The 11601-nt window shown below is 38.9% G+C and overlaps 2 protein-coding genes across 6 annotated transcripts; both read left to right on the forward strand.

Moving 5' to 3' along the window:
• Nucleotides 1–894: 894 nt before the first annotated feature.
• On the forward strand, nucleotides 895–7259 carry LOC143738233 (acyl-CoA-binding domain-containing protein 4-like). 3 transcript variants are annotated; one of them, XM_077230258.1, is made up of 11 exons: nucleotides 895–1076; nucleotides 1377–1523; nucleotides 1743–1863; nucleotides 1988–2072; nucleotides 2228–2348; nucleotides 2439–2567; nucleotides 2857–2945; nucleotides 3026–3242; nucleotides 4712–4899; nucleotides 6479–6532; nucleotides 6680–7259. In XM_077230258.1, exons 2-11 carry the CDS (start codon nucleotides 1436–1438, stop codon nucleotides 6800–6802), a joined length of 1215 nt encoding a protein of 404 aa, XP_077086373.1. In that variant the 5' UTR covers nucleotides 895–1076; nucleotides 1377–1435; the 3' UTR covers nucleotides 6803–7259. The 3 variants fall into 3 exon arrangements, with proteins under 3 accessions (XP_077086373.1, XP_077086372.1, XP_077086374.1); XM_077230257.1 differs by having other exon boundaries at nucleotides 900–1076; nucleotides 4712–4926; XM_077230259.1 differs by lacking the exon at nucleotides 6479–6532 and having other exon boundaries at nucleotides 900–1076; nucleotides 6680–6940.
• A 178-nt stretch (nucleotides 7260–7437) lies between these two features.
• LOC143738234 (protein HEXIM1) lies at nucleotides 7438–10825 on the forward strand. 3 transcript variants are annotated; one of them, XM_077230260.1, is made up of 2 exons: nucleotides 7438–7472; nucleotides 9284–10825. In XM_077230260.1, exons 1-2 carry the CDS (start codon nucleotides 7453–7455, stop codon nucleotides 10272–10274), a joined length of 1011 nt encoding a protein of 336 aa, XP_077086375.1. In that variant the 5' UTR covers nucleotides 7438–7452; the 3' UTR covers nucleotides 10275–10825. The 3 variants fall into 3 exon arrangements, with proteins under 3 accessions (XP_077086375.1, XP_077086376.1, XP_077086377.1); XM_077230261.1 differs by lacking the exon at nucleotides 7438–7472 and adding an exon at nucleotides 8910–9061; XM_077230262.1 differs by lacking the exon at nucleotides 7438–7472 and adding an exon at nucleotides 9060–9171.
• The last annotated feature ends 776 nt before the right edge of the window (nucleotides 10826–11601 follow it).

Below are 11601 nucleotides of genomic sequence, written 5' to 3' on the forward strand. Positions count from 1 at the left end.
ACGGAAAAAGCTGTTGTTCCCTCACTCTGCAAATGCGTTGACAGCATTGTTCGAATTTCATCCAGATTTCTGTTCAATTCTTCATACGTCTCAATAGGTAGTTTGGATGCTACCTCTCAAATTCTCTGTGCATTTCTTAAGTCATCTATCGCACGAAGTTCGCGCTCACCACAATTTCCCTGACTTTGAGCTCTTTCAATTTGTTGACACTTTCTTGCTATTTTGTCTAGAACAGCTGCCGCCATCGTTTAATAATCCCTGAACTACTTCATATCTTTTCTCTCGGAAAACAAAAGCAGACTAAAGTTGTTAGCGGTTAGCTAAGGAGGAGGGGAGGAACTCTGGGTGGTGCTAGTGAAATACTGCAGTTTCACGTCAAGCAACAGTGGATTCGACTAGGAGCGAGTACAATTCAGATATCTTAAAATACAATTGTGACTAGTCGAAATCGAATTAGAGATATCTCTAATTACCTTTGCGGATAAACGACGCGTCTTTTAAAGATATCAATGACATCATTACAGATATCTTAAATTGATTTTTGACTAGTCAAAATATATTACAGATAGCAGCTATCTCAAATCGGATTTCTTACTAGTGCAATTATAATTGCAGATATCTCTAATTGTCAATCTGACTAGGCGAATTATAATTATCACTCATCAAAATACAATTGTTTCTAGCTTTAAATATATTTATAGATAGTCAGAACAAAGGTTTAAATGCTAAAACGGCTTGCCATATGTAGCCCCTTTGCAGATCTAGAGCGAGAGGAATCCATTTGTTTTCCCCCAGAAAGGGGCGTTACCCTTCGATGACGCAAAAGTAGCGTTGGTCTATCTCTTACTGACATTGGTTCTCGTTTTGGGACAGAGACCAATCATCACCGTGAATACTCCATCACGTGACAGAACCAGGAAGTGAACTCCTTGTCGAAATTCCAAAAGTTGAAAGATCTATTAGAGAACAGAAGCATACAGGCGTGAACCGCTTTTATAAACTCTGTTTCCAACGTTAGTATTGTTTTTATTACGATTATAGTGTTCGGGTGTTATGGCAGCAGGAGTACAGGGCAGGTGAGTTGAACCTAGCTAACTGCTTGACCTCCTGGCTAATAACCTAAAATCAGAGAGGTCAGAAAATCTAAGTAATCTGGACGACTAAAAATAATAATATTAGTTCAATTAGGGGCTATCATAAGCTTTCTAAACCGTCGTCCAAGTAATCCGAGAGCACAATTTCTTCCTAAACTTGATATCTGATCATTTCTAAACCGTCGTCCAAGTAATCCGAGAGCACAATTTCTTCCTAAACTTGATATCTGATCATTGTTTAGAATGGCAGAATGACACATTTGTCACAAATATAATTTACAGGTTGTCCAGTTCATGCACATGCGGCAGCAGGAGTGTGGGAAAGATAGAGACCGTATGATATGCCAGCTCTTGCAATGTCAGAGACCGAGGACTGTCAAAGGCGCTTTCAGGCGGCGGTCGACGTCATTCAAACCCTGCCCAAAAATGGTAGCTTTGCTCACAATTGACAAAAATTACATGAATGTACATAACATTGATAATGTCATTCAACATGACATCATCATATTGTAGAAGATGTAAAACTTGCACTACTTGTAATTGCAAACATTTCTTTAAGTTACAAATATCCTCCACCACATCACACTAATTCACATTATTTGTAGCAGCACGTGACACCTGTGGTGGATTTAAATTGCACTTTTATAGGTTCCTACAGACCCTCTTATGAAGTGATGCTGCGGTTTTATGGCCTGTACAAACAGGCAGTCAGTGGCCAATGTACAGCGCCACGCCCTGGATTCTGGGACCCTATAGGCCGTTACAAATGGTAAAGTTTTAACCAATTTTGAACATCAAGTTCCATAATGTGTCTAATCAAAGTACATGTGATGAGAGCCATTTAAAGGACTGTTTAAAAACTTTAACGCAATGTTTTCCTGGTCTTGTATCAGGGATGCTTGGAATCAGCTGGGAGACATGAGTCGAGAGAGTGCCATGGCTGCTTATGTGGATGAAATGAAGAAAGTTGCACAAGAGGTGTGAGAGCTTCATTTAAACCTCATAAACTTTAGGGAAAAGAAAGTATTGGAAAATGTTCTCTCATGTCACTGTAGATGACATGCAAATAGGTATTCAGAGCGGCCAAGCTTTGTTTCCATATAATTTTTTTAAAATATATATATCACTAACAGGTAATAAACACAATGCAAATCAATGAGAAGACTGCATCCTTTTTCCACTATTTTGAACATCTCTATCATGTCATTCATGATATGCCTAGACCTCCAGAGGCAGTTTTATCTCTCAGATCAGGTGTGAATTATTATTATTATTATTATTATTATTGTAAAATACTATGAGTTCTGTGTGATAAACCTATGATTTTGGTGTTCATGTCAAAAGATGTAAATACCAAAGAAACAATTGATGGTTTGGCTGAACATGATGTGGAGAGGGGAACTCAAGAGCCTGCTCTTGGACAGCAGGACACAGAGATGGTCCCTGACAATGAACTTCAACCTGAGAGCGCAGGTAGTGGAATGGTTATCTATAAATGTTGGATGTCTATCCCGAAAATTTTGGAGTCCACCAAAACAATCTTTTTTTTAGGCTTGTACAAACAAATACTTGCAATTTTACTTTTTACTTTATATGATATTATATTGGAGCCTACTATGGCTGAAATGCACCAGTCTTGATCACTATCCAGACATGCCTTACCACAGTTGCTTTTCAAAAATTTACAGTTGCATATGTAATAAATTATGCTAAGATTGTGTGTGCTGTATTTCTTCTCTTTCATCGCTGTATATGTGTGTAGAGCCACCTCTGCCTGAGGGTCAGGGGCTGACTAGTGACTCAGAGGGTGAAGTCTTCTGTGACTCATTGGAACAGCTGGACACTATAATGGTCTGAACTTTGAGTAAATTGAATTAAATGTATGTGATGATATATGTCCTACGTTTTGTACACCTTTTATGACATTACAGCTTGCTGCAATGCCAGGTGGTAATTTCAGTTTCCAGAATGGACATGCACAGACTGAGACCTCTGGAATCCAGGAGCATCATTACAGCCCTCTCTCTCAGGTTACTCAAATGGGTGCTGGACATGGTGGTGAGGGGGCAGAAGATAGGCATGGTCCTCCCATGAGCAGAAGGTCCACAGAAAGACAGGAAATGCTGCTGGACAGGAGGGATCCTTTCGGTGAGATAAATCTGGATTTTTAACTCCACATTATAAACCACAAACCCAGTCGTCTCTGGGTTCCTCAGGTCACTATTATAAGTGACCCCATATATAACAATATTTTGGGTAAATTTGATAAAATTGTGTTTAAAATATCCAAACACCAGGGGCCGTATTCACAACACATTTTAAGGCTAAAAGTAGCTCCTAACTGGCGAATTTAGGAGCAACTCCTAAAAATAATGGGCGTGTCACTCGTAACTTTAGGACTCCTAATTTTTTTGACTAAGAGTAATTCACGAAGCATTTTAGCCCTAAAAGTAGCACCTAAGTCTGGGACAGCTTAAAAGAAGTCGAGAGGACTCCTAACTCACTAAGACCTATTCACAAACCGCTTTTTGTGGCATTTCACGTTGCGATTTTTTGAAATGCGTATGCGGCGGCTACAGGAGCTTCCAATCACGAGGGAACAATTTTGCATTGTAGGCATAACTAGGGATGCAACAACGCCACCAACAACAACCAAAACTACTCACTGCATGTAAACTAATTGTAACATTTCATTGTGAATCAAATTAAAATGTTCTTCTCTTTGCAAACGTAGGCAGAGGCATAGTGACAGATTAATTCAATAATGTTGCAAAGATATTGCATCAATCCATATGTTTCATTAGGCTACTAGGCTATTTGTTTTTCCTTACTCTTTATTCATTTAGGCTATTTATTCAGTTATTCATCATCTTCCGTCCTTCGCACTACTTGTGTAGCGCACGCATTCTCAGACCTGTCACCTGTCACTCATCATCATAGGGGAGGTGTTTGGAATCATTCCCGCGTTACAATCATCAGCCAATCAAGGTGGTCACTTCAGTCAAGCTCGTGCATGAGTAATGACGTCATCCATAGCAACGAAGACTCACTCTTAGTTTAGGAGTTGTCATTTTTCTTTACTAAGAGTAGGTCTGAAAGGCGTTGTGAATAACTTTTAAGAGAAAACTCCTAGCTAAAATATTTTAGTGCGATTTAGGAGCACTCCTAGTGGTAAGATAAAATTCTTTGTGAATACGGCCCCAGATCCCCATACTAACACCACTGTTCAAAAGTTTGGTCAGTAAGATTTGTTTAAAAACAAAAAAAATGCACCAAGGCTCCATTTATTTGATTAAAATAGTGTAAAAACTGTAATGCTGTGAAATATTATTACAATTGAAATTGTTTAAATGTAATTTATTCCTATGTTTACAAAGCTGTACTTTCAGAAGCCTTAACTCCTGTCTTCAGTGTCACATGATCCTTCAGAAATCATTCTAATATGCTGATTTGGTGCTCAAGAAATAACAAGAAATTTGTCTTCAGGTCTGAAGCAGAATTCACTCAAATTATCTTTGCCACGTTATTAGTGCAGATGAAAGTTTGGATGTTGTCCCCAATATTGAAAGCATGTTGAAGACAAAAAAACATAATGTATGCTTATGTTTTTTTTCGAGGTTATATGTCTCACCGCAATTCCAGATGGACGGAGCGGCTCTCCTCAGGGGCTGGTTCAGGGCAAGGGGGCGGAGACGATTCTAAAGGTGGGCCTAACGGGCTACAGGACGGCCAGGTGCAGCAGCAGATCATTCTCGCCTTACAGCAACTCAGAGAGGCTATGCAGAGTGTCATGGAGAGACTAGAGGTAGTTGAAGGTCTTGCAACTTCAAATGTAAGAAAGCTGAATAAAATAAAAAACAAAAATGTGCATGCTATTTATCACAATTGAGCAGTATAAAGAATAGAGACAGGATTCTGCATGATTTAATTTAGTTCATATGAATTTGAATATAAAAATCAAAGTTTTAATAATTTTAAAATGGCTTAAAGGTGCAATGTGTAAAAAATTTGAGTATCTATTAACAGAAATGCAATATGACATCCATAACTATGTGTTCAGTGGTGTATAAAGAATTTACTTAATAAACCGTAATGTTTTTATTACCTTAGAATGAGGCATTTATATCTACATAGGCGCGGAAATCCCCTTCTATGAAGGTCGCCATATTGTGACGTCATGTTTCTACCGTAGCCGACAGCGAACAAACAGCGCTACGGAACGCGTTTCGTCACTACCTTGAAAGAGAAGCCGCAGAAAGCTACAAGCTAGCCATAAACACCGTGAGTAGTGACTTTTCCCTTGTCAGTGGTGTAAATATGTAGTTGGATTGTTTCATGTAACTTAATTCTTTCCCTCGCTGTTTTATGGCTTTGCTATGTGGGGATAAATGTGCTGGTTACGTTCGTGAGACAGCTGATTAGTACTCTTGTCATTGACCGTAAAACAGTTACAGGAATCACCAACCCGTCGATCTTGGAAGCATTTTAAGTCGATCACAAAGAGGTTTCAAAATCAGAGAAAAAAAGCCTATTGTGTGTAGTAAATGGTGTCTAGGGGATGCGCATGCGCGCGCGCTGTTACAATCACGTCATTTTTGCCGCGCGCACCTTTGGGCTCATGCGGATGCGTCCAGTATAAACAAGGCTTAACGCTTTAACCAGCTCAGCCACAGTAACAGCTCATATTAGCCAGCTAAACTTTTACTACACTGTTAGAAACAATATATAGTTGCATAGTTTCATGTGGTTCTTCTCCCTCGCTGTATTATGGGTTTGCTATGTGGGGAGAATGTGCTGGTTACGTTTGTGAGACAATCAGCTGATTACTATTATTATATTATGTATTAAGACCCTTGATCCTCACCTGACTATGGCTTTGTAAACTTTATCCATGATGTGGTTTATAATGGACTGTGTTACAGAAACAGTGACAATGTTACACACTCTTGGCTTACTCTGGCTATTCTCTGCTGTCTCAGACGACGATATGTTTGTCCAGTTTCAGGCACCATAGCTTCTTCGAAAGGGAGGGGTGAGCAGTGGGCTGAGCCCTCAGTACAACGCGCAGCCGAACCGCTAGATGTCGCTAAAAATCACACACTGCACCTTTAAATATAAAACATGTTGATCACCAGAAGTATTAATCATAACTGCTGTATACGACAGAAGTTATGATTAATACTTCTGGTGTATTTATCATGTTGTTCTACTTTAAATTTCTTGATACAGTTTATAATTTATTCTGAAAAGTATTTTCTGCATTAATCTTTTAGTTTTACCCATAGTTTTTTTTTTTTTTTAATGATGAGTGAATAAAAATGAACTCCATGATTTGACATGTATCTTTGTTTTTATTTTATCTGCATTTGTATATTTATTTTAAGGCTCAAAATTCACAATGGAGATCCCATTTACAATTCACAGCTGCAGAAGCTGAGGTAAAACTTCTGACAGACTTGTTGAGCATCAGTCTCGAGAAGGAATTGCTGCTTGTAACTGTTTCTCAATCATACACTATGTATTTTGATCAAATAAATGTGGGAAAGAAAATTCTTTAATATTTTTCATTTCCGTTTTGCTGACAGGAGAAATGGTGGCCATTTGACTTCTCTGGACGCACATTGCTGCTGTTGTCGGTGTGGCCTTTTGTGACTCAGGGCTTAATGTTTTTGCTGAGACGGAAGAGAAAGATGCATGTGTGCATATAAATTTACTATACTGAGTAGAAATGAAAGTAACAGTCAAGCTAAAGAATCATCATAATTGTGACCTGGTGTTCAATGTTTAAGTATAGCACTTGTTTGTTAGCGTCAGGTGAAGAGAGGAAATGTTCTAACCTCATATGTCCAGGAGCTGATTATGTTATTAAATGTTCATTATGTGTTGCATGTAATGCTGGTTAAATGTAGCTGTGTGCAGAGACTTTGTCAATAATATATGATATCCTTTCTCTGGTATTTTGAAAATAAGTCATGTTAATTAGAATGTCTTTGTTGATGGTTGAAAATGTAAATGCCTTATGCACCACAAAGGAGTACAGACCTGCTGATCATACTTGCAGAATGCAGACAGTGGCCTTTGCGTGGGGAACATAACATGCACAGATTCAGAAGCTGTTATACTGATAATAAAAGGACCAGCAATACAATATCTTCTGACCATAAACCAGATTTGTATTTGTTATTTGTTTTACAAAGAGAGGATACAAATAAATGCAAAAAAACAGTTGCATTGTGTATAATATAATGATCGTCCATTTTTTCGTTTCAATTAAACGTGAAATTTCGACAGAACCTATATTTGCTGGGTTGATATCATTTGTGTAGCTGCAACTCAGTTGAGTTTGAATGGGTACTAGATGCATTTAGTAATATCTAGGTAAGTAGATTCAAACTGAATTAAGTTCTTCAGGGACTAACATTGTTTTATGATAGATGCAGTCATCTAGGTCAAATTCACGTACTGAATAAATTGTACGTGCCCCATTGTCTCCTTGCAATTAGAGCATCGGGATTCTTCCATTCGTTCTGTGGTTTGCGTTGCGTTCTGACGACTATTTCTTAGCACTGGTGTGTTTGGAGTTGTGCTTTTACTCTCTTTTGACTGAAACGTTTTTTAAAAAACGTAAAAAAGATATCGAACTGTTCTGATTTGCTTTAGTTTTTTTTAAACAGAAGCCAGACAGCTTGCTAACTTCCCTAGCATGAACTAATTTGTGAGCGAGCGAGCCAACAACGGGTTTAATCTCTTAAACCTATGCATTTCCATATGTTAGGAGTCAATGCATTGGTGTCTTCTAAAACTACTTCTTAGGATAATGGCGTGAAGGTGTACATCGAATCAGCTCTTTACATGTAAGTTTTTCCAGCTAGCTTGTAGCTAAATCCATTTGTTATTATTTCTGAGAGACGGGATTACAAGTATGTAAGTGTCTAAATATGAAATGCATGTACAATGATTTTGTTTCGAACCTTAGTTTTAACTTAGTCTTATTATTATTTTTTTACCAGTTTGCAAGTGCTAACTTATTCATGTTAATCTAGACTCCATTATCCAACTAGCTGGCAAGCGAACAGATTGCTAAACAATCTCTTAATCGTTAGAGATCAATATACGTAACAACGCCATGACGTTTTATATTTTGTGTTGTGATGTGACATTTCACTTGAACATGGGAAAAATAACTTTAGTATTTATAAATTGCAAGTTCGTCACCACCGTGGACACAATCGTTACTCTTCACATTGAATTGTGAGTAGATTGCTGTTAAAATAACTACTTTATTCGTGAGGGATGATCAATCCTCACAAGGGCGGAGGGTGTGGGTTTAATTGTCAAGGTAGAGATGCAAAATAAACAAACGCGATGGAATACACTATCATTGTGTGCTTTATACATACAACTTGGCAACAGCGCACTTTGTATTATTATGTCTTTTTAAATCGGTGAAACTTTAATGTGTCGTAGAATGAGGCGGATGTTTCTACCCGCTTCGGACACGCTTGGTAGAGTCCACTATATTGGCCGGGACAGCTTTCTTTTTGATTGACAACAAATCCCACCAATTAGAATGCCTCTATGGTTCAGCGAGTGCACAAAAACATTTTATCCAATGAAGATTGCGAGTGGGCGTAGCCTACTCAGGACCGAAAACAGTTGTTGAATTGTGGGTAATGACGTTTTTGGGGCAGAGATAATGTATGTGTCAATGCCTAGCGGGACTTCAAGTCCCACAAAGCAGGTAAAAAACTGGAGGACGGCCGCATGCGCCTTTACGTGGGGGAGGTAATAAATTCACATGCCCCACAGTTCCCCGTAGCAGAAGCGAATTGGATTTTGCATTGGAGGGAAATGCTTTCGTACCCGTCGACAAACCAAGTTAATAGTAGAGGCAGAGGGAACGAAAAGAGTTAACATTAACAATCATAGATAGCATAATAACTCAAATACGAGATTTGAGTTGAACGGTAAGGTAGCTCAAATTTTACTTATGCGAGTTTGTTAATGCTGTTTATTATGTATGTTAAAAACCATTCACTTTTTGAGTAAACATTTCCCTTTTGCCCACAGTGTTTTGGTGGGTTGTTTTCAATGGTAGTATTTATGAAGTTGATTTCAATTCCATATCTCAGTTTAACAAAGGAGGCTTTTCCCTCATCGCACTGATCACAAACTTGTATATCCTTCAGGTGGGAGTGTACAGTTATGGAGCTTATTAAAGAAGAAACTGTACCGGAGGATGACAGCAGAGGGCGGCAGAGAGATGGTTTGACAAGTGTCGCCCCCTCGAAACAAGTGCAAAGAAATCAACTAGAGATCTGTCCGGGTCTGGTGTCTGGAGATGTACATCCTATGTGCCGCGGCCGGGATAGGAGCGATCCGGAGCCCAAGGCTGGCAACGCAGCAAGTGACGACGGGTTTCCTGTGGACAAGACCAGTAATAAGAGAGACTCTGATTGCACGAGTCTAAACACAGAGGGGCTGTCAGATGGCCGCCAGGGCAAGAAGAAACACAGACGGCGACCCTCCAAAAAAAAGCGCCGCTGGAAGCCTTACTTCAAATTAACCTGGGAGGAAAAGAAAGAGCTGGATGAACGCGAGACTGCGCGGGCGTCGCGGGTGCGTGCCGAAATGTTCGCCAAAGGTCTCCCAGTCGCCCCATACAACACCACCCAGTTCCTGATGGAGGAACACGACCGAGAAGAACCTGACCTCAACACGGAGCTGGTCTGCCGAAAAACCGGGGCGATCCGCTCCGATGACACGGCCAGTGAGGATGAGAATTTCGAGGCCGAAGAGGAAGACGAGGAGGAAGGGGCCGGCGGCGGCGGCGAAGGGAGCGACGGAATGGGTAGACCCGGGCACGCAGGTGGGGAGTTTTTGCAGAGAGACTTCTCTGAGACCTATGAGAGGTACCACGTCGAGACACTCCAAAATATGTCCAAACAAGAACTGGTTAGGGAGTACCTGGAGCTGGAGAAGTGCATGTCGCGATTAGAGGAGGAGAACAACTGGCTTCGTCACGTCCGGAGAAATCCCGAGTCCACAGTTGACGGCACTGGCGCTCAGCGCGTGCGGGAGCTGGAGATTGAGGTGGAGAGACTGAGAGCTGAGAACGAGTTATTACTCAAAACCCCCAAAAGTAAAGGGCCAGGACAGAAACTGTCTCAGTCGAGCTGAATCGATGTTTCATTTCCGTGTTACAAGTCAAATCGTTTCACTTTCATGGTGTAAACAGCATCTCTATGGTAGCAAATACCCTCTCAGCCTATGCCATCTGACGGTAATGGTTTTCTGACAGAAAATTGTATTAAAATCTTTCGTGCGGACCCACATATTTGGTCAATCTACAGTAATGTATGTTAGTCGTTTGTACGATTAAATTGACTTAAAGAATATCTTGCAATGCTTTTCATGTTATTTAAAAGATTAAACAACAACAAAAAACGCCCAGAAACCAACTAACGTTACTCTGAAGTTTTTGCCATGACGTCACAATCATATCTCAGCTAACTTCGGGTGTTCTGTTAATTTACCATAATTATTGAATGTTTGAATGCACATTTCATTCAAAAACATTGCAAACATGCAGCGTTTCAGATTCATATTTAATATCGCATATGCAGTGTGTTAATGCATGACAAGACAGCATGTTGTAAACAGTGGAAACCCGTTAATGGTGTTTTTCCCAAATATATTGTCGATTAAATTACTAAACGTTTTAGTTATAATTTTTTTTGTGTGTTACCGTTATATTTTCTGTCAGTCTTTAATTATAAAAAATCATATACATTTCTTAGAATTCCCTTGACACTCCCCTTTATGTGGACAAACCAATAATAATATAATGTTGTTGAAAAAGGAGACGCTATATATAATTTTTTTTCATTTCTACCAGCAACCAAATGTAAAAAAACAGCTTTAAAATGTACTTGCAACGAATTTTTTAAAATTCTATTTAAAACACTGAAACAAAAAAAAACATTTTATTTACAGGTCTGGAACAGTATGCTAAAAGATTCTTATTTTTTAATGAATATTTACAGATACTTCATTTTTGTGTTCTTTTTTTATTTTTTTATTTACAGATATTTAAACATTGCCAAGGAGCATTTTTTTAGGGGAAAAAAAAGAGGGAGAAAATCTTTGCTTCAAAAGGAAATTTGTATGACCAGATACAAGATATCTGATCTCTGATAAGAGATCAGATTCGTATGATTCAGAAGGCTGAAAAATTAAGAAAATATGAACATATGCAGTTGGGTCCAAAGGACTTGGATCCCTTTTTCTAGTACACTTACTCATTTAGCTCTAAAATATTTAATTGGTTTTATATATATATTATATTTATTTTTAACTAAAATTCAGTAATCATTAACAACTGCAGAGTCATGGAAATTCTTTGTTCAGAAGATGTGATTGGTATTTTCTCTATCTTTTGTGTAATGTTCACAGAACCTACCTGTGTTTAGAAACAAATACAATACAGTTCAAAAGTTTAGGGTCG

Source organism: Siphateles boraxobius, unplaced genomic scaffold, assembly GCF_051911475.1.
Source record: "Siphateles boraxobius isolate OS27281-9 unplaced genomic scaffold, OSU_SipBor_1 140, whole genome shotgun sequence".
In the NCBI taxonomy this organism is placed as follows: Eukaryota; Metazoa; Chordata; class Actinopteri; order Cypriniformes; family Leuciscidae; genus Siphateles; species Siphateles boraxobius.